The 24,064-nt window shown below is 37.7% G+C and overlaps 1 protein-coding gene across 2 annotated transcripts; it reads right to left on the bottom strand.

Moving 5' to 3' along the window:
• Positions 1-31: 31 nt before the first annotated feature.
• On the bottom strand, positions 32-24,064 carry im:7154036 (fermitin family homolog 3). Of its 2 annotated transcripts, none has more exons than XM_017698271.2 (15): positions 23,946-24,064; positions 21,544-21,668; positions 17,018-17,251; positions 15,386-15,499; positions 13,072-13,240; positions 11,224-11,326; positions 8,713-8,820; positions 8,112-8,240; positions 6,789-6,835; positions 6,575-6,699; positions 4,908-5,014; positions 2,244-2,459; positions 1,587-1,711; positions 1,232-1,373; positions 32-1,045 (listed from the first exon to the last, which is right to left on the bottom strand). In XM_017698271.2, the coding sequence occupies exons 2-15, from the start codon at positions 21,665-21,667 to the stop codon at positions 866-868; spliced, it is 1,923 nt and encodes a 640-aa protein (XP_017553760.1). In that variant the 5' UTR covers position 21,668; positions 23,946-24,064; the 3' UTR covers positions 32-865. The 2 variants fall into 2 exon arrangements, with proteins under 2 accessions (XP_017553760.1, XP_017553769.1); XM_017698280.2 differs by lacking the exon at positions 23,946-24,064 and adding an exon at positions 23,756-23,884.

The raw sequence follows: 24,064 nt of genomic DNA, 5'->3' as shown, positions 1-24,064 counted from the left end.
GCAATCCTTCTCTTAGTCATTACACTGACCCTTAACCCAGCACTTCATGGTTTTATTCACAATTGCATGCTGACAACACTTCCGAGATCGCTGCCCACAAGTGACTATGCAGCTGATACTCTATAGTCCACATAACTCCACAAAACGCATGACTATCCAAAACAGATAATCAATAGTGTTCCATTGTATGGGTCACACAAAACATCAACCTTTTGGATACAGCAAGTGTTCTGTTCCTCTTAAGCAGTTTTAGCATGCATACTCTTTAAAAGGTCCTATATTCAACAGTTATATAGTAATGACCTTTGTGTGGGTTTATTCATCAAAAATGGTTAAAATTCATTTTTACACAACCATTTTCAAACCTCTTTTTATCCCTTAGAAATAAACGAGATGTTGTTTTTAAGGCTAGTATATGAAAATGATCTCTCTTCTGCTTGGATGCCCTGCATTCAAACAGCAGTCTGGGCTGAAACATCCCTTATAACTTGGTGTGAATAGGCAGGGCTAAACTGCATGTAAATGCAAGTAAATATGTTGGTTTTTGTGACACAAGTACACAGTGAATTCAAAAGGGGAGTATGGATTGGGAAGCGAACGGTACATTTTAAAACAGTATTTTTACATACTACAATAAATTCATTTAGAGGAAGAGAGGAAAATCCATTCGGTTTTCCATGGGAAAAGGGATTATTAACTCTAGTCTTTCTTTAGCAGTTATAAGCAAATTGCCTTAAATGTGGATTGTCTCTTGGAGATTCAGGATCATAAACTTCTTCATGGGGATGTTTGGACCATTTTCAGGACAGAAATCTTTTTTATTGAAATTTCTCTAGTCTTTCTCCACTTTGAGGTGTAAGTTCTCTCAGATAGCATCGTGGCCGCCTGTCAGTTTGTGGAAGAGCTCCTCATTCAGTGTGTCGTTTTGCTCACGGTTCCGGGTTGACATGAAGATGTAGCCGCCAATGTACTCATGCACAATCTTACAGTCCGCTGTCACGCAGCTGAAGGCGATGTTCACATTACCATTAAACTCAATGGCGACCTGAAACCCAAATCAGAGATGAATAAACAACAGAGGTTTACTTCAAAGAAAGAACAGTATTGCCAACACGGAGAAAGAGAAAACAGGAGATAGACAACTTTCTTCTGTATGTAGTATCTTGATGATGCAAGCTTCCAATTATATAGAATGAAAAAACTGATGTTCAGTCAAGCACATGCACCACACCTGTTTAATGTCCCAGTTGACATTCCACTGTCTCATCGTGTTGTACCTCCACGTCTTCACAACTTCCTCCACATTCATGTCAATGCGAATCAGGCGGTTGTTGGCAATGCCCATCACCTCGTCTTTACGGCAACCTTTAAACCTGCTCACATGGACCAAGTGGCAAATTAAAATGATGGTAAATATCAAATCAGATTCACCTCCATTCACCGCCCAGAAGGTACAGAGGCTGAAAATGCCTAACCTCTCATTTATAGCTTGAAACTTTACCTGGCAATTTGGCTTAGTAAACAGTAAAGAATATTCTGGAATTTTGAGGAACACCGGTGTGGGCAGCATCAGCTTATGAGCTTACCTGACCACAAAATAGGAGATTCCAAAGTCAGGCAGAGCTTGCCATATCTGCAGGAACTTCAGGAGGGCATCTGTTAGTGAAAGCTGTGCCACATTCTGATAGGCCTCCAGAATGCGAGGGGTCAGCTGAACAAAAGAAAAGGAGATAGAAAGAGGCATTCTGTAACTCCTATAACAATGGGTATACCAAAAAATTCAACAGAACAGATGTCTTAAGAGGGTCAGTGTAATTAAATAGTAGAGACAAAGTCATTTGGAGTGATGAGGTGACATTGGTCAGAATTGTTCCCAGCAGTGGTGATAGGAAGCAGATGCCTGATGCCTTAGACACTGTTTCACATTGATCTGCAGGACAAAATGCTGTTTTCTGTTGTTTGTTTTGTTGTTTAAATCAGTTTTATTATTATTTCTTTTTACCATTATCAACATTACAGGTAAAAACTCAGAAGATGTGTGTAGGTTCACTGCTAGCTATTTTTCCTTTGTAGACATTGCAACCCCTGGTTTTTCTACAAGGCACCATTTTACATCAAACCACTCTGAATGACTTTGGTTACATCTCAGTGATTGAATTATATATGAAGTTGTTACAAACAGTGGAATTCCCATTTAACAAAAATGTCTGAATGTAAACATTGCCATGGTTGTTTGATGCTACCTGTTTGGGCTTGTACTTCTTCTGGTAGCGAGGAGAGACAAGGCTGTGTGTGTTGATGCTATCATCGCTCTGGACTGCCTTACTGCCCGGCGTGGTCCTCTGCATCGCTAAGAAGGACTGAATACTCTGGACCTCGCTGGAGAAAGAGGCATCAGCCAGTGTCTTTCCCTTTGAGGCTAAACGGCATGCAGCCATCCATTTGCTGTACTGCTGCTCCTGCACAGAGACAGAGAAGCAAAAAAGAGCCTTTCATAACTGTACACTTCAGCCAATGGACACTTTTCGTTTTGTTTTTTTATTGTGTTCATTTAATTCATAGTAGCACCACAGCAAAGTATTGGCAAGAGCAAATCATCCTTCAGCTGGTCCATTCAATAGCATTTGCAAACTTTTCATTTTTATTTTTTAATGTTGGCTATACAGCTGGGATAGGCTCCAGCACCCTCCTGCTACCCAGAAGGATAAGAAATGTGGTTTAGAAATGTGTGTGTGCTGGCTGTGCTTCAGTCCCCTTCCCCAAATGGGTGAATCTAATGATTGTGAGCACATTGAAAGAGCATTCAAAGAGAACTCAAGTCACAACTTGGTAAAGGATATGTTTTCTGAGGATGTAAGTGAATGATCTACTATTGTCATCATATCTTCATCATTATGTTGATTTTTGTGTTTGAGACCTGAACATCAAGTCAGACCTTCTTTTTTGAACCAGTGTGTGTGACATTAAAATGTAAAAATGTAGGACATGGTCCACACACAACATCATTAAGAATGTTTTTTTCTGACTTCAATTTTATAAAACAGATCTTACAGAGTGTAGCTTTAATAACTCATATACAGCATATAAATATGCCTGTTCTCTTTTTGGGTGAGGTGGGGTTAGGGTAGCCAACCTTGGACCATGGGTCACTTGTTGGGCAGCCTGGGTTGAAAAAGCCTTTTTGAAGCAATTTTATCTCACTTTGGTTGAACTAACATTCTCATTCTCCCTAAATTGCCCTACATAGACCTCACTTATAATACAATACAATACAGGTAGGAAGGCATGGCCAAGCATGCTTCTAGCAAAATCAAACTGAGGGAATAACAGCAGTGGCTTCAAAAGTTGCCTTTCTGGGGGTCTACGATGGCGTGATGTATTTGGACCCATTAGAAACAGTTCTTTATAGAAAAAACCCTTCATAAGTTTTATAAAAACTATAAAAAGGCAAAGTTTCCAGAAAGAATGTTGGTAGGCAAAGGACAAAACTGAACACAATCTCCCAAACAGTTGTACGGAACAAAGCTCATGGTGCTGCAGGGGTAGACAAGCTCTAAATTCACAAGAATAGGCAATCCACCTGATCCAAAGCTGGGTTGCATTCTATCAAATAAGAGCATATGCATTTCCAGCACACATTTCCAATGCACATTTTAGCTAGAGCCACAATATGATCAGATGGAATATGATCAGATGGAAAATAACCAAAATGCATACTGAAAGCTCATCAAGATCCCATGGAGATTGTTCAGTTCAACCATCACTTGAAAGAGTTCAGTAACACTGACATTAATTGCTGGCTCATCGTGTTGATTTATCAGTCCACTTAGTCTTTAGCAGGAACTTCAGTGTTTGTATAGAAGTCATAAGCTGAGTTCCTCTTGGAGTCTGTCTAAAGAGCATGTTTTCTACATGCAATGCACTGACTTAAAATAAATAATAAACAAGCACAGATGGTGTTCATTTTAAAGACAATATGTTTTTTTCTAAAAGTATTCTTATAAACAATTAAAACATAAGTGTTCTGAACACTGCCTTGCAATATAATGTGAACTGAATACAGATACTTAAATTTCATTATTCTGTTTTTTCTCCACACTTGTATTCCATTATGTCCCAACCAAAGACAAGCTGATCGTTTACTAATAAAGCCGGGCTGTGTGGGTCAGAGAACTACCTAGTTCAGTCCTTCTGTCTCTTCCATGCACTGCTCAACAGCTTCTGTATGCAAATTCTGGTCAAGAAACATGTTCAAGATGCACAGTTCATGCTACAGAAAAACTACGCTCTTCATAAATATTTTTGAGATTAGGGCAGCTATAAATAGAGATTAGAAATGGAACAAAATTTGCATTGTAGAAAATCAAAAAATACTTTCATCTGCTCTAATAAAACATTCAATTCAGTAAAAATGTAAATCATGTCAATTTTTTGTTGTGGTTTTCATAAATTTGTTACATTATTTTCTCAGTAAGATTGCTCTGGAATTTTGGCATGTAGACCATCCCAGTCCACTATGGTCTTTCTTCTGCATGACTTCTCTATAAGCTTCACTGAAGTTGGCTATATTAGCTTCCTTTATTCATTATTGATGTACTAACTTTTAATGAGCGTATGTTTAATGATTTAAGTGAAATTCCATCTAGGGCAAATTCACTGGAAGTGGAAAAAGTTTGTGCTTATGCACATTAACATTAATCTCTCACCTGGTCTTTTTTAAACCCACTGATCATGATGACCCATCACAGCTAGTAGGTAAACAACATTTAGGACTATTTCATTGTCACTATATCCTTAAATCAGCAGCTCTGGCTCTGATTAGAAACTCAAAGTTGTACATCACTACTGTTCAGTGAGTTTAAATTATAGGTAATAAACCCTGGACAGAGATCATGAATGACACTCACATTGTCACAGCGCAGATAGACCTCATTCATGCCCTCAGGTTCGGGAATCAGCAGCCTGATACAAAACTTCTGGCCAGCCACACTCACATCAGGAGCCACCTCGCAGCCTGAAGAAGAAGCAGTATCTGGCGTGAGTGTGTGTATGTTTGATGAGTGTCCTCTGACAGAGTATGTGTGAGCATGATTCTTATGAAGGCATGTTTATTGGGCCTGTATTTGACTGTGTACTGTGCATAAATACTCCCTTTCAAACATCTGGAATTACTGCTTTTTAATATGACCAATTTGGTTACAGAAAAGTGTTCTTAAATGCTACTTCTGTATTGTATTTTGTACTTGATAATGCGCCCTGTTGTTGCAACATGAAGAACATGGCTTGTCACTGTCATGTTGAAATAAGTAAGAATGATAGTTCACTTTTACTTGTTCAGGCTCAACCTTTATCTCTCTGCTCAGTTAATCAAAATTAGCTATTTGAATTTTCCTGCCAGACTGTATCTACTACATCATTTAAGGTGGAACAAAAAATTGGAAGCTGGAGAATGAGAAGCTAACTTTAGCATCCTCCAGTGTAGGCCAACAAACCCAGTCTTTTCCGTGAGCTATGCAAGTTTTTTCACATTTATGGTCACAATTTTTAGGAATATCATATATTATGTGAAATAGAACCACATTTTAAAACCTATTTTAAAACCTAAAATTTAAAAAACCTACTGATTTTCTGGGTTTTTTTATATTAGAAAAAATATAAAATTTTAAACGTGACATAACTTCTGAATTAGCCTAATTTTATGCCTTATTATTATATTAGATTCAGTATATAAACTGTTGTTATGCATTAAAACCTGCAGAGGTGTGATCTCTGTGGAGGATGTGTATTTGTTGTCACTTAGAAAAGCAACAAAATGTAATATGACTGGAGAAACTTTTGCATATGACCAGTAACAGTCTTCAAATGATCATTACAATGGAGAGACTAGCTTACACAGAAATGGCTTATCAGATCACAATCTAGATGGCTATCTAAAGATTACCATCTTCTCTCTGGCTCAAAGGGTAAAACTTTTGTCTCTGACTTCCAGTTTGTGCTAAGTAAAGATAAAATCGCTGTTCTCTTTGTATTTTAGTCAGTGACTGAATTAGCTTGCTTGATTGTATTTTTTAGCCTACAGATCAGCAACTAGCAGATAAAACTGGTTGACAGTGCAAGGATTGGTAATGCAATGGTTCTATTACACACCTGTGAAATGCATGCTGGGTATTGCAGTGAGAGAACAAAAAAATGAAATAACAATATAAAATCGACGGGGCTGAGGAATATAGCTCTGCACTGCAGAATACTGCACAAAACGACAAATAACATACTAAACTACATTTAGGCCCTCATTGCTATCTAAAACACAAGCATCTTCGTGTTTTGCAGCATTTAGTTTTTAGTTAGGTCTCAGCAGCTGTCCTTCACATTGTGTGAACATTTCATGATACATGGAATAACAGAAATTCTCCTAAAATGCTTTGGATAAATCTCTTTATTCAAGTTATTTATAACTTACATTGAGAGTAAAGAATATTTTTGCTCTCTCTTGTAAAGTTACCATTTTGGAGATATCTGTTTTTCTTTGCCCAGTGACTTTTAATACCTAAACCAGTAATAAACATAAACAGACCTTTGAGGTTCATCTGCTGTATTGGCTCCTTGCAGCTTTCTTCTTTACTCTTATAGTAGGAAATTGACGTGTCCTTGAAGGTGAACCAGAACTGCTTATATTTCTTAAGCGTCTGTTTCTTTGGCCTTAAGAGACACAAAAATCATTTCATAGACTGCCAGGCGTTTATTACACTGTGTGTGTGTACTTTTGCCTGTATTTGCCTGTATCTCACCTGAAAATCTTCAGATAGTCATGTAGCTCTGGTGCTGTCATTGTTTCCTGAAACAAAAAGTGAACATTTTTTTTTTTAAACCTTTATTTTACCAGGTAAAATGTTTGAGAACATGACGTGACACAAAGACAAATTTACCCACTTTTTGTCCCAAACACCTGCACGCTTAGCGTAACCATTTTACTGCATTTACCAGTAGAGTTCATCAGGCTCTGATCTAAAAGTAGGACATTTTATTTTGAAATGTAAGAGACTAAAACCCAAATTTTTATGTGGTCAAACATGTTCATGTAGCACATGCTTTTAGTTTCTTTCTTGCTTTCCTACTGCAGTGTCAACTGTGAGCTTCAGCAGCTATCTGACAGATATGTTCTAAGACTGATCCTAAAGACTGTTTATATACAACCCCAATTCCAATGAAGTTGGGACGTTGTGTAAAACATAAATAAAAACAAAATACAATGATTGGCAAATCCCTTTCAACCTCTATTCAATTGAATACACTACAAAGACAATATATTTAATGTTCAAACAGATAAACTCAGAGATCAACACCCATTTCATACTTTTAATTGACTGAGACTTTATCATTAAGCTTGATCATTCAGTAGCCCTATATCTTAATTATGCTATTTTATTAAAACAAATGTCTGAATATTACATTTTGTCAGTACTCAAACAATCTTAACACTACCAAAACTTGTAGTGATGATTTTAGAACATTTTGGATCAGTTTAAGCATGACTAGCAAACACAGCTTTGAACATATGAACCCATAATATTTTACATTAAAACACAAAAAGATTCTTAAATGTTACAAACAGTGGGATCTGACTGCTCACCATGTGACCATGACAGGCCTAGACATGAGAGGGATGCAATCTCATTACACGTGCTATTAATGCTATTATTTTAACTGAAAAAACTAAGATAATAATACATCTAAATCTTTCAACTTCACTTAAAAAGAAAGCAAAAAAACGACATAAGAAAAAAAAACTATAAAAATGACGAGGTCTACGTTTTGTCTTTAGAACTTCAAATTTATGGGTTAGGGGTTTAAGACAGACACATTGTGCACATATTTACCTTATTATCTTAATTATTGCCTTAAGTTTAAATAAATCCTAACATAATCCCTATAAATATCTAAGTTCTGAGTACCATTTAAACTTTATCCAAGGCCTGAATAGTTCTTTCATTTTTTTCACTTTGGAACCAAAGTTTGAAGTTGAATCCTCAATATCTCAAAAACATTTCTTTTTCGGTACGTTTTATTCACAGATTTATCAAAAAACATACTGTATGTATGTTCATACACACCAACATGTCATCTGCACTGGTCTCTGCCTCCATCTTGACCTCCAGGCATTGCAAGGCAGAGTCCAGATCATCCATGGCTGGACAAGATGCCACCAGCTGCTCCGTTGTAGAAACCTTTCCTATGTGGTACTGGATGGTTACACATACATTCAAAATGTTAATACGTGTGAAAAATGATTATGTGTTAGGTTAAATGCACTCATCCCTTCATGCCATGAACCTGGGGCACGGGAACAATATTGCTTCCCAAAGACTTCATACAGTTACATCATTTGTGCTGTTTATAGAAAGGAAAGTACATTACATTAAAAATCCCACTTTTTTAAACAAAGGAGTTTGATGTGTGAGTATGTAACAGTGAAACAAAAGGTTTAAAGTATACCAATCCCTCCCCATTAGTAAATCTATACAATGTCTCGTCAGCAAGGACGAGAAGCTGTGTTCACAACATATTACTTACATACATATAGTTATTACTATGTTATGTTCATTTGTCTGTGTTCTGAAATTGCATAGTGTTATTTTAAAGCAAAACTGTACACACTGTCCAGATAAATAGTTTTAGCTCTTTTGCTGGTCTTTTGCACAGCACTGTGTTTACCTGGAGGGCAGCGAAGAGCATCATCTCCTCCTCTGTGCACTCGATCTCCTCCAGCAGAATGGCCCATTTGGCCTGCTCATACAGCTGAGTCAGACGCACAGCATCAAACTGCACATACAGAAACATAAACAGAGCAAGATCAGAGCTCTAAAGGAAAGCTGAAGAAAGAATTAATCACTGTGCTTCTCTACAACTACACCCAACCAACTGAGCTGTGGTGATGGAAAACCAGATGTGATGAAAAAACAGATCAACAGTCTTTGATACAGCTGTGTTGATTTAAAAGTCTACACTAGCATTATGTTGATAATGATAAAACACTGATCCTGAGCCTTATAGTGCCCTTCATATACATACTGCACAATGTTTTATGACACATTAGAGATCTGTGTCCTAACACGCCGTTAGTGGGTTTTTAGTCATATGTGTGCATAATGTCTGTAAAATGTCTATTTGCATTTTAAAATACTTACTTGAGATATTCTGTGCGTATACAGTGCAAGATGTGACTAAATATGCTTTTTGATATTGCTTTAGAATTTGATATCTTGAAACTTACATATATTTTATTTTATTTAATGTTTGAGAATATTAACATAATTATAAATGTCATAATATTAATTTTTATCATATGTAAAGTTACAGTAAATCACTGGCTACTGAGCTGCATTACTTTTACAGTTGTTCTGTAAAAATACAGAAGGTTACTGTATTTTAAAGTGTACAGCAGAATGCAGCTACATCACACTGATTTTGTAGTGCAGGCTATAAAGTTACAGTACAGTACAGTAAAGAGAGATATACAGTGCATCCGGAAAGTATTCACAGCGCTTCACTTTTTCCACATTTTGTTATGTTACAGCCTTATTCCAAATTGAATTAAATTAATCTTTTTCCTCTAAATTCTACACAAAATACCCCATTGTGACCATGTGAAAAACGTTTTCTCGAGAGTTTTGAAAATTTATTAAAATTAAAAAACAAAGAAATCATATTTACATAAGTATTCACAGCCTTTGCTTAATACTTTGTAGAACCACCTTTGGCAGCAACTACAGCCTCAAGTCTTTTTGAATATGATGCCACAAGCTTGGCACACCTATCTTTAGGCAGTTTTGCCCATTCTTCTTTGCAGTACCTCTGAAGCTCCATCAGGTTGGATGGGAGACGTCTGTGCACAGCCATTTTCAGATCTCTCCAGAGATGTTCAATCGGATTCAAGTCTGGGCTCTGGCTGGGCCACTCCAGGACATTCACAGAGTGGTCCTGAAGCCACTGCTTTGAGATCTTGGCTGTGTGCTTCGGATCGTTGTCCTGCTGAAAAATGAACCGTCGCCCCAGTCTGAGGTCAAGAGCGCTCTGGAGCAGGTTTTTATCCAGGATGTCTCTGTACATTGCGGCATTCATCTTTCCCTCTATCCTGACTAGTCTGCCAGTTCCTGCTGCTGAGAAACATCCCCATAGCATGATGCTGCCACCACCATGCTTGACTGTAGGGATGGTATTGGCCTCGTGATGAGCAGTGCCTGGTTTCCTCCAAACATGACGCCTGGCATTCACACCAAAGAGTTCAATCTTTGTCTCATCAGACCAGAGAATTTTGTTTCTCATGGTCTGAGAGTCCTTCAGGTGCCTTTTTGCAAATTCCAGACGGGCTGCCTTGTGCCTTTTACTAAGGAGTGGCTTTCGCCTGGCCACTCTGCCATACAGGCCTGATTGGTGGATTGCTGCAGAGATGGTTGTCCTTCTGCAAGGTTCTCCTCTCTCCACGGAGGAACGCTGGAGCTCTGACAGAGTGATCATTGGGTTCTTGGTCACCTCCCTGACCAAGGCCCTTCTCCCCCGATCGCTCAATTTAGACGGCCGGCCAGCTCTAGGAAGAGTCCTGGTGGTTCCGAACTTCTTCCATTTACGAATGATGGAGGCCACTGTGCTCATTGGGACCTTCAACGCAGCAGTAATTTTTCTGTATCCTTCCCCAGATTTGTGCCTCGAGACAATTTTGTCTCGGAGGTCTACAGACAATTCCTTTGACTTCATGCTTGGTGTTTGCGCTCTGACATGCAGTCAACTGTGGGACCTTATATAGACAGGTGTGTGCCTTTCCAAATCATGTCCAATCAACCACAGGTGGACTCCATTTAAGCTGTAGAAACATCTCAAGGATGATCAGTGGAAACAGGATGCACCTGAGCTCAATTTTGAGCTTCATGGCAAAGGCTGTGAATACTTATGTAAATATGATTTCTTTGTTTTTTAATTTTAATAAATTTTCAAAACTCTCGAGAAAACGTTTTTCACATGGTCACAATGGGGTATTTTGTGTAGAATTTTGAGGAAAAAGATTAATATAATTAAATTTGGAATAAGGCTGTAACAAAACAAAATGTGGAAAAAGTGAAGCGCTGTGAATACTTTCCGGATGCACTGTACACCCCTAGTAGGAAGGCACTGCATGAGCAATCTGCTCATACTACATAAAAATGTGGCAGGCTTTCTTTGTGAACTCACCTGAGGCGTGAGGTCGTGGAAGCTGTAATATTTAAAACGTAAAAATAGTTTGTCATTTTCCTTCAATCCCTGCTGCAGAAGAGAGCGAGAAGAGTCGAGCCACCTGAGGACAGACAAAACGGTGTGAGTGCTTTAATAATGCATAATATAAGTCAACTGTACAAGACAGTCAGCAAAATGACATGGAAAAAAACGTGCTAGTCAGAAAACCATCTGAAAGAAGAGCAAAATGAGCACAGATCTTGTTTCACCCTATATGTTGTCATGTTCATGTTGTGTTTCCGGCCCTAAATCAGACATATATCTGATTTGTGTACATACGACTTTAGAACGATCAGATCAGAATTCATTCACTTTTTTTTCACTGCGCTGCGCCATCATTCAACATTCACATGGCAGCAGCACCTAACCTGAAGTAAAGGCTGAATTCACATTAGCAGACTGAAGTGGCACAAATCTGAAGTTAGTACCATTAAACAGGGCAAAAGCATCTGAGCCTTTTTCTCCTTTGTAACACTGTAATAATGAACAGCAGTGAGCTATTCAGAGAATATTATCTTCACGATGATGGACTGTTCAAATGCTTTGTTTGTCGTTCATTACAAATGTGGTTCATTTATGTGATATTATTGCTTCAATTACATTAATGCCATTCATTTGCCTATACAAATGTGAACCTTCAAGTTAGATCATAACTGAGCAAAAAATCTGAATTTGGGGCTTGTAAAAGGCCATGTTCACTTAACCAGGCTCAAATCAGATTTTTTGCCTTAATGTGAAACAGATCAGATTTTTTTAGAGTTGTGTGGATACACAAATCTGATCTTTTCTAATCTGACCTGACCCAGATCAGACACATGTCCAATTTGTTCCCATGCAATATTAATAAAAACATTATTAACCAAAATTTTTTTTCCACTCTGTGCACCATCATTCAGTGTTACTTTGAAGTTAGTGCCGCTAAATGATGCAAAAGCTATACATCTGATCCTTTTTTGCCTTAGTCTTGCCTGGATGCTGAATTTACATGTCAGCACACCACAACATATCCCCTTTGTTTTTAAACAAAGCAGATTTGAGCAAATAATACAAATGTGATTATTACGTGTTGTTATTTGCAACTAACAAGAAAAGAATGTGAGAAATCATGTAAATTATTGGAATCAGCTGCCATAAAAGGAATGAATGAGCAAATAATAAACAAATAAATAAACAGAAATAATAAATAACATAATAATGCAAATAACAGAATAATACACTGACAAAAATCAATAAATTCCAATTCCACATAAATAAATCATCAATATATATTAACAGAATTATTGTTAAATGTACAATCATATTCAAAAGTTTAGGTCCCCCAGTGAAATGAAGTGTTTTGTTGATTTTCTGAGTGAAAATGAGCACACAACAATAACATTTTAATATATTTTAATGCATAATTACTTTTTGCTGAATTTAACATAAAAAAACATTAAATCTAGCCTAATTCTCCAGCATGTAAAACTTAAATAGAATAAATAAAATAAATAGACAAATAAAATTTGTCTTTATTTTTTGTCTGAAATTAGGTACTCAAATTTGCAGAAAAACTATGTTCTCTGTAGAGGATGTGTTAACTTATTCTCACTTAGAAAGTCATTTGACCAGGGTGCTCAAACTTTTCCACATGGCTGTACAGAAACTGAAAGACTGAAATATGTTGAGAATATGTGGTGATGAGATGCACATTACAAACCAGTAAATTCAGGGCATCATTTTAGAAAACACTGTAACAAATGCTGTAACAAATGCTAGTGTTGTAAGCATCTTTCAATCATGCAATTTTACAGACTTTTTTTGGCCAACCTGCTGTTAACTTGGGCCTTGTCCACCTTACTGGTGGGCCGGTACATCTTAGCGATGGTCTCCGGAGGCAGGGCTGGCTGACTGACTGACAGCATCTTGTATACATTCTCCATCTGAGGAGACTCAGTGAAGAATGCAGGCATGCCATTGGCCAGCTTGACGATGGAACCTGTAGTTACAAATCACACAGCTAACGCAATCACACCCCTCACATATATATAGCATTACATGAGTGCAATGTGCATGTGCATGTACATGTGTCATGTGCAATTTCTGAGTTTTTTTTAACAATTTCACACTAAAAATTAAGTATACAGTGCTGTGCAAAACTTTTAGGCACCTGAGAAAATAACATTCAAAAACTATCAAACAGTGCTTTTTCTGTTTATTTGCTCAGAAAAACACTGATATCATAATAAATACAAATAATATTAACACAATAGCAATACTTAAATGGGCTCCATCACTTCAGACAATGCAGTTCCACTGCTCCACAATCCAGTGCTGGGGGAGCTTTATAGCTCTCTAACAGGCACACGCTATTGGAAGAGGTGACTTTAGTTTCATGTGGGTGCTACAGAGTGTCCCATTCTATTGGCAATGTTTTCCCATAGATAGATAGATAGATAGATAGATAGATAGATAGACAGACAGACAGACAGACAGACAGACAGACAGACAGACAGACAGACAGACAGATAGATAGATAGATAGATAGATAGATAGATAGATAGATAGATAGATAGATAGATAGATAGATAGATAGAAAAAGTAAGAAAAAAGTGCAAAAACACTACACAAAACACGGAGCTACTGGAAAGGCTGCCACCCACAGCGGCGGATGTTTATGACATTGTGATTATACAAGCTGTGTGTGCACAACTGAATTCAATGGATGTCTAAATACTTTGGCACAAGTTCCATGACATACAGATGTACAAGTACAGGCTGTAGCCCATCTGTCAGCATGCACAATTTATCAGGCCCCCTCTACCTTATTCATAAGTTTCTGCCCACAGGACCACTGCTTACAGGCTCTAAACCAAATACCAAGAAACAAGTGGGCAAATGCTTTTTACTGATATGTATAACATATGTGCTTAAAATTTTGCTTCCCCGCTACACTGGAAAAAATGGTGCTTCAAATTAATACAGTCCAATTGTGTCAACTGGCCGCACATGAAAAAGAATGCATTACATTAGTGCTATTCTGGCCAAGTGAAGTAAAGTGAAAACTCAGCAATTGTGCTGATATGACATATTGTATACATTTTATTTAAACACAGCCACTTGACACACTGTGTTAATTAAATTAACCATTTTCTGTGTAGTTTTTATCAGACATACAGTACACTAAATATAGCGATGCTAACCACAGCACATTACACTCTGATTGTAGTGGTCACAAGGATTTGTTTGAGATGTATTCAAACAACCAGAGCCGTATCGCATACAAACTGCTCATCTTAGAATAAAATTTAGCTTTACTTGCCAATGCAGTTTTAGTATTGCTATATGACACACTTCACTGGCAATTCACTGCAATTTATGCAAATTATTCCTTCCAATGAAAACTTCCTCTGAAGTTTATACTTCATATAATTCAATCATTTTACCAAAGCAAGACAGATTCAGATCAACATTCAAAAAATGTTAGCCTTGTATACAGTAATGTGCACAATTTCCAGTCAAAGCAGCAATGAAGCACAAGTTATTTATTTTTAGTATCAGAAAAAAAGCAGAAAACAGAAATACACTAAATGGCAGTTTTGATTGGAAAAGGAAGTAAAAAACTGAAGGGAAGTCTTTGACTTTTGAACAGCACTGTGTTTATGTGTAAAGTAGACAAACAACACTCACATAACAAACTTGGGCCTCAGTGTGTCCATATTTTTAAACAAAAATATTGTGATATTAAACTGAACCATTTTTTTCCCACTCTTAGCACGAGGCCTCAGATTTTGCAAGTTTGTAATTATTACAGTGCTCAATATGTTTTGGGTAATTTATGCAAAATTCTACAGGTTTTTCATCACCCATCTCCCTGCTTCTATTACAGGCATGAACATGTTAGTGGCATATTGAGCACTGTTGAACTTTCTTTTCATCATACGTCAAGGGTGGCCATCCAAATATACCCAGCCAAGACCAGTTCTGTGGTCACTGATCACTGATGAATGGAGGGAAGGCTAACACATATCATGCATGAACAGATGGGCAAAGTGTCTTAAAATGCAGCTATTGTTTTCTAATTAAGTGGATGATGCGTGCAGATATGTTTAGCATGCTTTCTGTTCTGAAACAAGAAATATACCTGTTGGTAGTGGTGCAGAAGTAATATCAAACACCTCCTCCTCATCTTTTTGCTTTTTTTTCTTCTTCTCTTCAGCAGGCCTGAGAAGCGACAGCTCTTCTGGGTGACGCATATCTGAATGATAAAGTTACCAAGAGAAGAAGAAAAAAAACGAAAAATGTCATGTCTGCTGGACGGGCAGATATAAAAACTTCAACAGATAATCAACAATCACCAAAAACTGCAATGATGGGATTTCCCCAATAGTCTTTACAATCTTTAGAAAGCATTACATGGTATTGATAATGACATTGATAAGAACTGGAACATTCCACAGATTGGGGTAAAGGTCTGAATTTCCATGACACAGAATGCTTCACTAGACTTGACTGAATGCAAGTCATCAAATATTGTATGCTATACACTTCCATTCCTGTCCTGGTGGGCTCAAGTCCAGCCCATTTCCTATCTATAAGACACCTACTAAATCTGATAAGGTAAGGAATGATTTGGTGAAAAATCTAATTTACAGTTTTATACGTATACTACAACTTTCATCTACAGTGGCTGCTCTCAGCATTCAGCTGCATGGTTAGGCTTTGTATAGGTTTTATAGTTAACAGTAAGTCATACTGTATCTTAAATGACACTGACAAGTCTGCATGACCTCAATACAGACTTGCATACAGCTTGAGCAGGTGGGGAAAAGTTTTTGGGATGTATTTACAGAAATGATTTGGGTGACTATTGACTTCAGTTGGTTACTAGCCACATTAATGTCGTACCTCTAGGGCTAAACTAAAGAAGCAAAATTTAGACACCAAATATTTCTTGGCAGATTGACTACATCTGGATTAATTTGAAAACTGTATATGTTTGATTTTTCATTCTAGTCATTGTACCTAGAACATACAATTCTGATCAATTGCATTCAATCAGTTTTGTGTTGTGGAAAATGTGAGTTTTACACCTGATCTGTAAGAATTCCCTATCACTCTTATCTCACTCTCACACACCTTTAAGTACTATTCATGATGTGTTTTTTTTTCCAACATGGAAAGTTCTGTAATTTTGTGAGAAATATGACTGGCTAGTTCTGAATGGGATATGAATGGGATAAAATATGAGTATTTTTCTTAAATTACCACAGATTGAAATAAGTTGGCCAGTAATGAAATGCCCTGGCTGTGGAGATTAGTGCTTACCCTCATCTAACGCTCTGAATTCAGTTCACGAAGGCCTTATTAATGAGCTGATGAGCTGAATCAGGTGTGTTTAATGAGGCAGTGTGCTGCAGTCTGCAGTGTTTTGGCTCGCAAGGCCTGGAGGCTGTCACATGTTGTAGAGGATGTGTTAACTTATTTTCAGTGTGTAATTTGACTATGGGTCTTCAAATCTTTGCATACAGCTCTACATTTAAAAGAGTTCCTACATGTAAAAGGGGAAATATTTTTGTCTTATGTGTAAGAATTGAGTTTGCATGTGACAGTTTTAAATTTCCACAAAAAGAAATTTCACAAAGATCATAAAGAACATCTTAACAATAGAGTTTCTGACATCAAAAACAGCTGAATAAAAGCTAAAATGGCTTATCATTAATTTCGGGTCACTTAAACGACAGTACGCCTGCAAGTAAAGTAGGGCTGTACTCACTAAGGAGTTTGCAGATGCCCATGACGGTGCGGAACACGGGGCTGGAGAAGCAGGCGCGGAGTCTGAGGGTGACTCCATTGGGCATGATCAATTGCAGGGGCTTGTGCTGGGGCGTGAGGCAGAGACGGGCATCAGCATGGATTCCGCATTTATCCAGCGTCCACGCCGGCTTCAGCAGCCACTGCTGTTTCTGCTCCCACCACAAAGCGTGGTCAGACCAGTCCTTCGAAATCTCTGCAGCACAACACAGGACATGTTACTAAAGTCATGGTTCTAACAGGAAATTTGATATTAATCATTTCTCACTCATCACTGCTCTGTGTGTAGCTTTGTTAAGCAGAAAGAAAACATATAACCATTCTACAGTCCAAACTGTGATTCCACAGTAAAAAAAAAAAAAAGTATTCAGACCTTGCTTTTGTTTGATCTATTTAAACCCAGTGCATTAACTGACGCAGTAATAAGCTAAATATATACAAAATCATTTATAGTGCATTTGCTTTTGAGAGGTCTCTGTCCCAACCTGTAAAAATAACACTTTCTTAAAAAAAAAAAAAACCTTTAGAGCATTTAGATTTACTGTGAGTTTAAATAAACCTATGAGTTTTAAATTAAAAATGCGGTCCCACATATTCATTTCACTACTGAAACGTAAATAATCTTATCCATCGCTGGAGCCTTATTTTAGTCCCTGTATTTTAGAGCAGGAAGTGAGAATGTATCCCTGTCCCTCATGACCACATAATGAGCCGTTTCAACCCATTTTTGGAGTAAATGTGTCCCAAAGCCTGAAAATCAGTGTGTGACATTGAAAATCGCCACTACTGAAACACGTTTAATTTTTTTGTGTAAAAATGAAAAATATTTTTATGATGTGAGTACGGCTGTTCACAACTGGCTGGCATTATGGAGTTAAAACTAATTAAAATTAGTTAAAATGTTTTACTATAACTGTTTTTTTAGTTAAAAAGTTGCTTGTTTTGTTAGTGACAAAATAAATTATTGAATCTTTTATTTTAATGAAATAAACATAAATATGGTATAGAGACAGTTCAGAAAAAAAAGCATTGTCCATATATTTTTTCATATTTGTAATTGATTACAAATCATCATCAGGTACGAAACCTTGTCTCTCCAAAATTGAAACTTTACAGGAGAAAGAAAAAACCATTCCTAACTTTTAATGGAGGTTAATGTAACCAGATTTTTTCTGGACTATTTTTGTCTATTCATCATGAAACAATAACAGAATGTAAAGGGTGACTTTTATGCAAAATTATGCAAAAAAGTGAAAAATTGCCAAAAATAAAGACATTTTCTATGCAACAGAAATCATATGTAACTATGTAATAACATAATTACATTTTAATATGACAGAAAAATTATGATTAACCAGCTGTTTCACTCAGATGAAGCCACGGTTTGGGTTACCCACACAAGCCTGTTCATGGACCCTATATTACTATTCATCACTCTCATAACTATAGAAATGACATATTGCTTCATAGTCATCACAAGAGATGTAATGATACACAACTTTTTAGGGTAAGAATATTTTCAAGATTTCAAGACTTGATATAATTGATGTAATATAATGATATAATTTTCAATATGTTCTGTTTTATAAGTTACAGACCTTAACTACTACATATTTGATATATATTTATATTTTAGATACATCATCAGCATGAATGGTTGGACCAAACTGCTGTAAACTGAATAGGCAAATATACAGTGGTATGCTTTGGGTAAGTTTGGATGCCCTTCATTACGTTCTGAAAATTTTAAAGCACAATTATTGAACTGAACATACTGGAAAATGTGGCCTGTCCCAACGACATAGCACACTTTTATTTATTTTATTCCAATATATAAAAGCCAGCAAATAAATTGTTCCCTACATTCCTAAGCCATATTTAAGTGTGTTCCCTGTAGAAAACATGTTACCATATTTTCACTTTGAAAATCAACTAAACATCTAATTTGCCTGGGAGTGTTCACCCTTTTGTATACAACTGTATGAATTGTTTTCCAAGATTATTTTTTAAATCTTTAACCTGAGTTCTGAGAACTGACCCCAAGTGATCCCGCTGCAATTGATTTTAGAAAATACCAGCTCATGTGTGCTGTTCATGTTCATTCTGCCCATACTGGTCTTAAAGACTGTGGTCAATATAAATAAACATGTTTCAGAAGCAGTAACCCATACCAAAAATAACATTATGATTTCTAGTAGAGTCTAACCCCTCCAACCCAAAGAAACAAGAAGATTCTGTTGTACATGTGCAACTGATGTAAAAATAAGTAAACTCTGAATTTGCATTGGGCCACCAATGAAGAAACTCTCTGAAACTGCTTTTTTATGTTAACTCTTAGAACTCGATTTCAATTTTGATATGAATTAATTCTCACATTTTGTAGCTCATTAAAGAACCAGAGTAATTCTAAACTTTCAATCAGTAATACATTTGTCTTTCTAAGTAGAGGTGGGTATGTTTTATTATGATTTAAATTTGATTAACAAGCTGATTTTCATGAAAATATAAAAATATACAGTCCATCCATCCATCGTCATCCACTTATCTGAGTCGGGGTTGCGGGGGCAGCAGCCTAAGCAAAGAGGCCCAGGCCTCCCTCTCCCCATCACCTCCTCCAGGTGGCCATCCCCCACCACCTCCTCTAGAGGCCATCCTTACCAGATGCCCGAACCACCTCAACTGGCTTCTCTCAATGTGGATGAGCAGTGGCTCTACTCCAGAGAGAGCTGGAGGTCCTGGCCTGATGACGCCAACCGGACCACATCATCCACAAAAAGCATAAGTGAAATCCTGAGGCCACCATACCAGACACCCTCTACCACTTGGCTGCTCCGAGAAATTCTGTCCATAAAAGTTATGAACAGAATTGGTGACAACGGAGAGCCCTAACTGGAAACCAATCTGATTAACTGCTGGCTATACGAACCAAGCTCCTGCTTCGTTTGTACAGGGACTGAATGGCCCGTAACAACGAGCCTCTCACCCCGTACTCCCAGAGCACTCCCCACAGGACCCCCCGAGGGACATGGTCAAATGCCTTCTCCAAATCCACAAAACACATGTGGACTGGTTGGGTGAACTCCCACACACCCTCCAGGACCCTGGTGAGGATAAAAGGCTGGTCCAGTGTTCCATGACCAGGGCGAAACCCGCACTGTTCCTCTTGTAGCTGAGATTCAATTATCGGTCGGACTCTCTTGTCCAGTACCCCTGCATAGACCTTACCGGGTAGGCTGAGAAGTGTGATCATCCGATAGTTGGAACACACCCTCTGGTCCCCTTTCTTAAAAAGAGGGACCACCACCCCAATTTGCCATTCCAGGGGAACCGCCCCAGATGTCCACACGATGTTGCAGAGGCGTGTCAACCAAGACAGCCCTACAACATCCAGAGCCCTCAGGAATTCTGGGCAGATCTCATCCACTTCCGGTGATCTGCCACCAAGGAGTTTTCCAACCACCTTGATTACCTCAGCCTGAGTGATGGACTGACCCTCGCTCAGATCTCCAAGCTTTGCCTCCTCTAGGGAAGGATCATTGGGGGGATTGAAAAGATCCTTGAAGTATTCCTTCCACCATCCAATGACGTCCCCAGTTGAAGTCAGCAGCCCCTCCAGCCCCACTGTATACAGTGTTGGTCAGGAACCGCTTTCCTCTCCTGAGGTGCCTGACGGTTTGCCAGAACCTTCTCGGTGCCTGTCAATAGTCTTTTTCCATGGCCTCACCAAACTCCTCCAACACCTGGGTTTTTGCCTCAGAAACCACTGAAGCCGCAACCCGCTTGGCCCTTCGGTATCCATCTTTTGCCTCCAGAATCCCACAAGCCAACCAGGCCCAATAAGACTCTCTGAAGACTTTCTTCAGCTTGACGGCTTCCTTTACCCGAGGTGTCCACCAATGGGTTCGGGGATTGCCGCCACGACAGGCACCTACAACCTTGCGGCTACAGCTCCAATCCACTGCATTGACAATGGAGGCACCCTAATCCGGGCAAGGGAAACTGGGTCCTGATGGTTTCCATCATATGGGGTTTTATATATAGTATGAAAGTTTATTACATGGTCCAAAGTTATACAACAGATTTTTTCAAACTTGATGAAAAATCTATAGTATTTTATCTTTTTGGCCTTTGGCCAACCACAAGCAATTTACAAATTTAAATATTTCAGTGCACAATTACTATTTATTTGTAGAGTTTAACCTATTGAGGAAAAATGAAGTACAAATGTACCAAACCTTTAGCACAGGCTAGTTTTTTTTTAAAATTTTTTTAACATGATAAATTTAGCAAATAACAGTAATTGTGCAATAAAGTGTGAAGAATTATGTCCTCTCTTTCACTTAGATATGTACTTTGACCAGGTGTGCTCAAACTTTTGCATACAACTGTATATTAATGTTACTGCTTCTCTGGAAAATCTGTGAAATTCGGCTTTTGAATAGTTAAACGTGTGTCTGCAAGTCTTTGGACAAGCTATGTGAGTCTTACGTGTTTTTTCCACGACTTTGAGGATGACGCCTCCGATGTGGAGGTCAGAGGTGACACTGATTTTGAGAGGCGGAGCCTCTGCTCCCAGTTCCTCTACGCTGACGGACAGGTCCCACACTGCCATGCTGAGGAACAAGAACACACACACACGCACACTTGTTTCACTTTTTAAATAATATATATATTTGACTATAAAGAATGGTCACTTTCCTGTTCATACATTCAAAAAAATTAAATGTTGGGTTTATTTAAATATTTATTGCCAAGTGGTTTTATGCAGCTCTAGGTTTTAGTTATGTCCCACTAATTACAGTAGAAAACACTGGCTCACTGGCACAGTGGCTTTATTCTTCTATTCTTGTTTGGGGTCTTTTTGATGTAATTAAAAATGCTAAAGCTCCAGATACAGAGGCGTGACCAATGACAAAGCAGTTCAGATGTCACCAACAGAATATAATAAAAAATACACACAAAAAACATTTTACTTAACCCCTTTAATGGCCAGGGGCCTGTCGGCAGGCCCAAAGTTTTATTACACATTTGTAAAACATAAGAGTAACTCAGCCAGTTTGAATTAAACTAGCTGTAGTTACAGAATAATAAGCTTTATAAGCCTGGGATTTGAAGGGATTAAGCATATGTACTTGAGTCAAAATAACTAGTTATTACCCACCTCTGGTGTATTGTGAATATCATGAATAGTTAAAGAACACTGAACACCTGCATTTCATTACAAAAAGAGCATAATTAGTCCTATTTAACAAATTTAGTGGAGTGCTTTGAATAAAAATGACTGTATTCATTGTTTCTGAGAGCAATTTTAAAAATGTGGTGTTGCTGGTGTACAGAGGTGGGTAAGTAATATGCATATTTAAGTATATGTAGTTCAGCAAAATATTGCTGGATTTGTGCTCACTGAGTGTTTTCAAATTATAAGGCTTTTAAATGTACTCATGTATATTTGTGAGTAAAACAATCTACTTTTTACTCAGATACATTTTAGCCATTCAAATTCAGTTTTTCCTTTTTGTGTTTAATATTATTCATTAGTGACAATGTCTGTTCTGCTTGGTCACACCTCTAATTTGGGTTTGCATTTTATTTTAGACCAAAAGAATCTCAAAAGGGGAAGAATAAAACTGCATGGTTATAGTGATACATGCTGGATTTACTATGGAGTTCTGTCTTCAGGTATTATTATATATTTATATTAGATTTTTGCACCATCGCTCACCCTAGAATGCAAAAATACCAGCTCACACACATTATATTTTGGCCTTCTGACTCAGTAATGCTCTGTGTTTCATTTTTGAGAAACAAATCTTACATAGTGCAGCTTCCATTGTAAGTAAGCATGAACATAGATGTGAGCACTTTCAAGTACAGTCATCTGCTAAAGTTTGGGGCTCCATAGTTAAATTATATGTTTTGTTGATATTCTCTTGAAAATAGGAATATCAGCAAAATCAGCATATCCTGTACAGAGAACACACCTCTGTGTATTTTAATACATAATTACTGGAAGAAATGTAAGAGATAAAGTGTGGCCTGTGCAAAGGTTATGGCACATTTTATATATTGTTTTTTATGTATTACATTTTTACTTTGTTTTTGTTCCAATGTAATAAACTTTGGGTACTAAATTTAGCAGAAAAAAGTCAGTGTGTCCATGAAATAGAGGTTTAGCTCATAAAATCAACAGAACATATCATTTGACTGGGGGTGTTCAAACTTTTGCACATGCATGTTTTTTTTTTTCTTAGTCCAAATATTCAACTTCAGCATATATGAATCCTCCAAAACAATACTTACTATACTACAGTAACAAAGTGCAATTACTTGATTATTTCCACCCTGACATCATACATCAAGCCCTTTCAGATGTTAAGAGGGTAGCCTGTTTAACTTAGTTCCATCAGGGGTGGAAAATAGTTAAATACTTTGTTACTGTTAATAAGTATTATTTGTACTTTACTTGGTTATAATTGAAATTGAACACTTGTGCTTTTATTCAATTACATTCCCAAGAGAAAGAAACATTTTACACTCTGTGACATACCTTTTCCCACCTTGGCTGCCCCCACATGAAACAAAATTGCATTCTTCTATGATTTGGAGCGGTTACCAAAGGTCAAGTCAAAAATCAAGCCAAAATCAAGTCTACTATATTCAAGGATTTTATACCAGCGTCATTAGAGGCTCTTTGACCTACCAGTTCGGTTACATGAGCCGACTTTAAAAAAGGGCCACGAGAGCAGGCCCCATCCATGAGGTTGAAGACGAGGCCAGACCCTAGTTTTCTCCTCCACATCACATTCTCCTTTAACCAACCACACATGCACACACACATAAATACCACAACTTCTCCCGCCCTTCCGACACTCTCTTTTTGTCTTTCTTACCTTGTTCGTGGTACTCAACAATCACGTTTAGCAGACTACGCCCTTAGTCTCTGCCACTGTCTCTCTCTTTCTCTCTCTCTCTGCCTCTGTCTCTCCCCCACAGCTTGTGACTCTGGTGT

This window comes from Pygocentrus nattereri, chromosome 23 (assembly GCF_015220715.1).
Source record: "Pygocentrus nattereri isolate fPygNat1 chromosome 23, fPygNat1.pri, whole genome shotgun sequence".
In the NCBI taxonomy this organism is placed as follows: domain Eukaryota; kingdom Metazoa; phylum Chordata; class Actinopteri; order Characiformes; family Serrasalmidae; genus Pygocentrus; species Pygocentrus nattereri.
Note: the sequence above shows the minus strand (reverse complement) of the source record. Positions and strands in the feature narration are given on the sequence as shown.

Excerpts from the sequence above, each read along its gene's own strand:
- im:7154036 (XM_017698271.2), bottom strand. The coding sequence starts at position 21,667 with ATGGCAGTGTGGGACCTGTCCGTCAGCGTAGAGGAACTGGGAGCAGAG. Across the intron at positions 15,500-17,017 it reads GGGCATCTGCAAACTCCTTA|ATATGCGTCACCCAGAAGAG; the intron begins GTGAGTACAGCC and ends TTTATCATTCAG. Across the intron at positions 1,374-1,586 it reads ATCTCCTATTTTGTGGTCAG|GTTTAAAGGTTGCCGTAAAG; the intron begins GTAAGCTCATAA and ends CCATGTGAGCAG.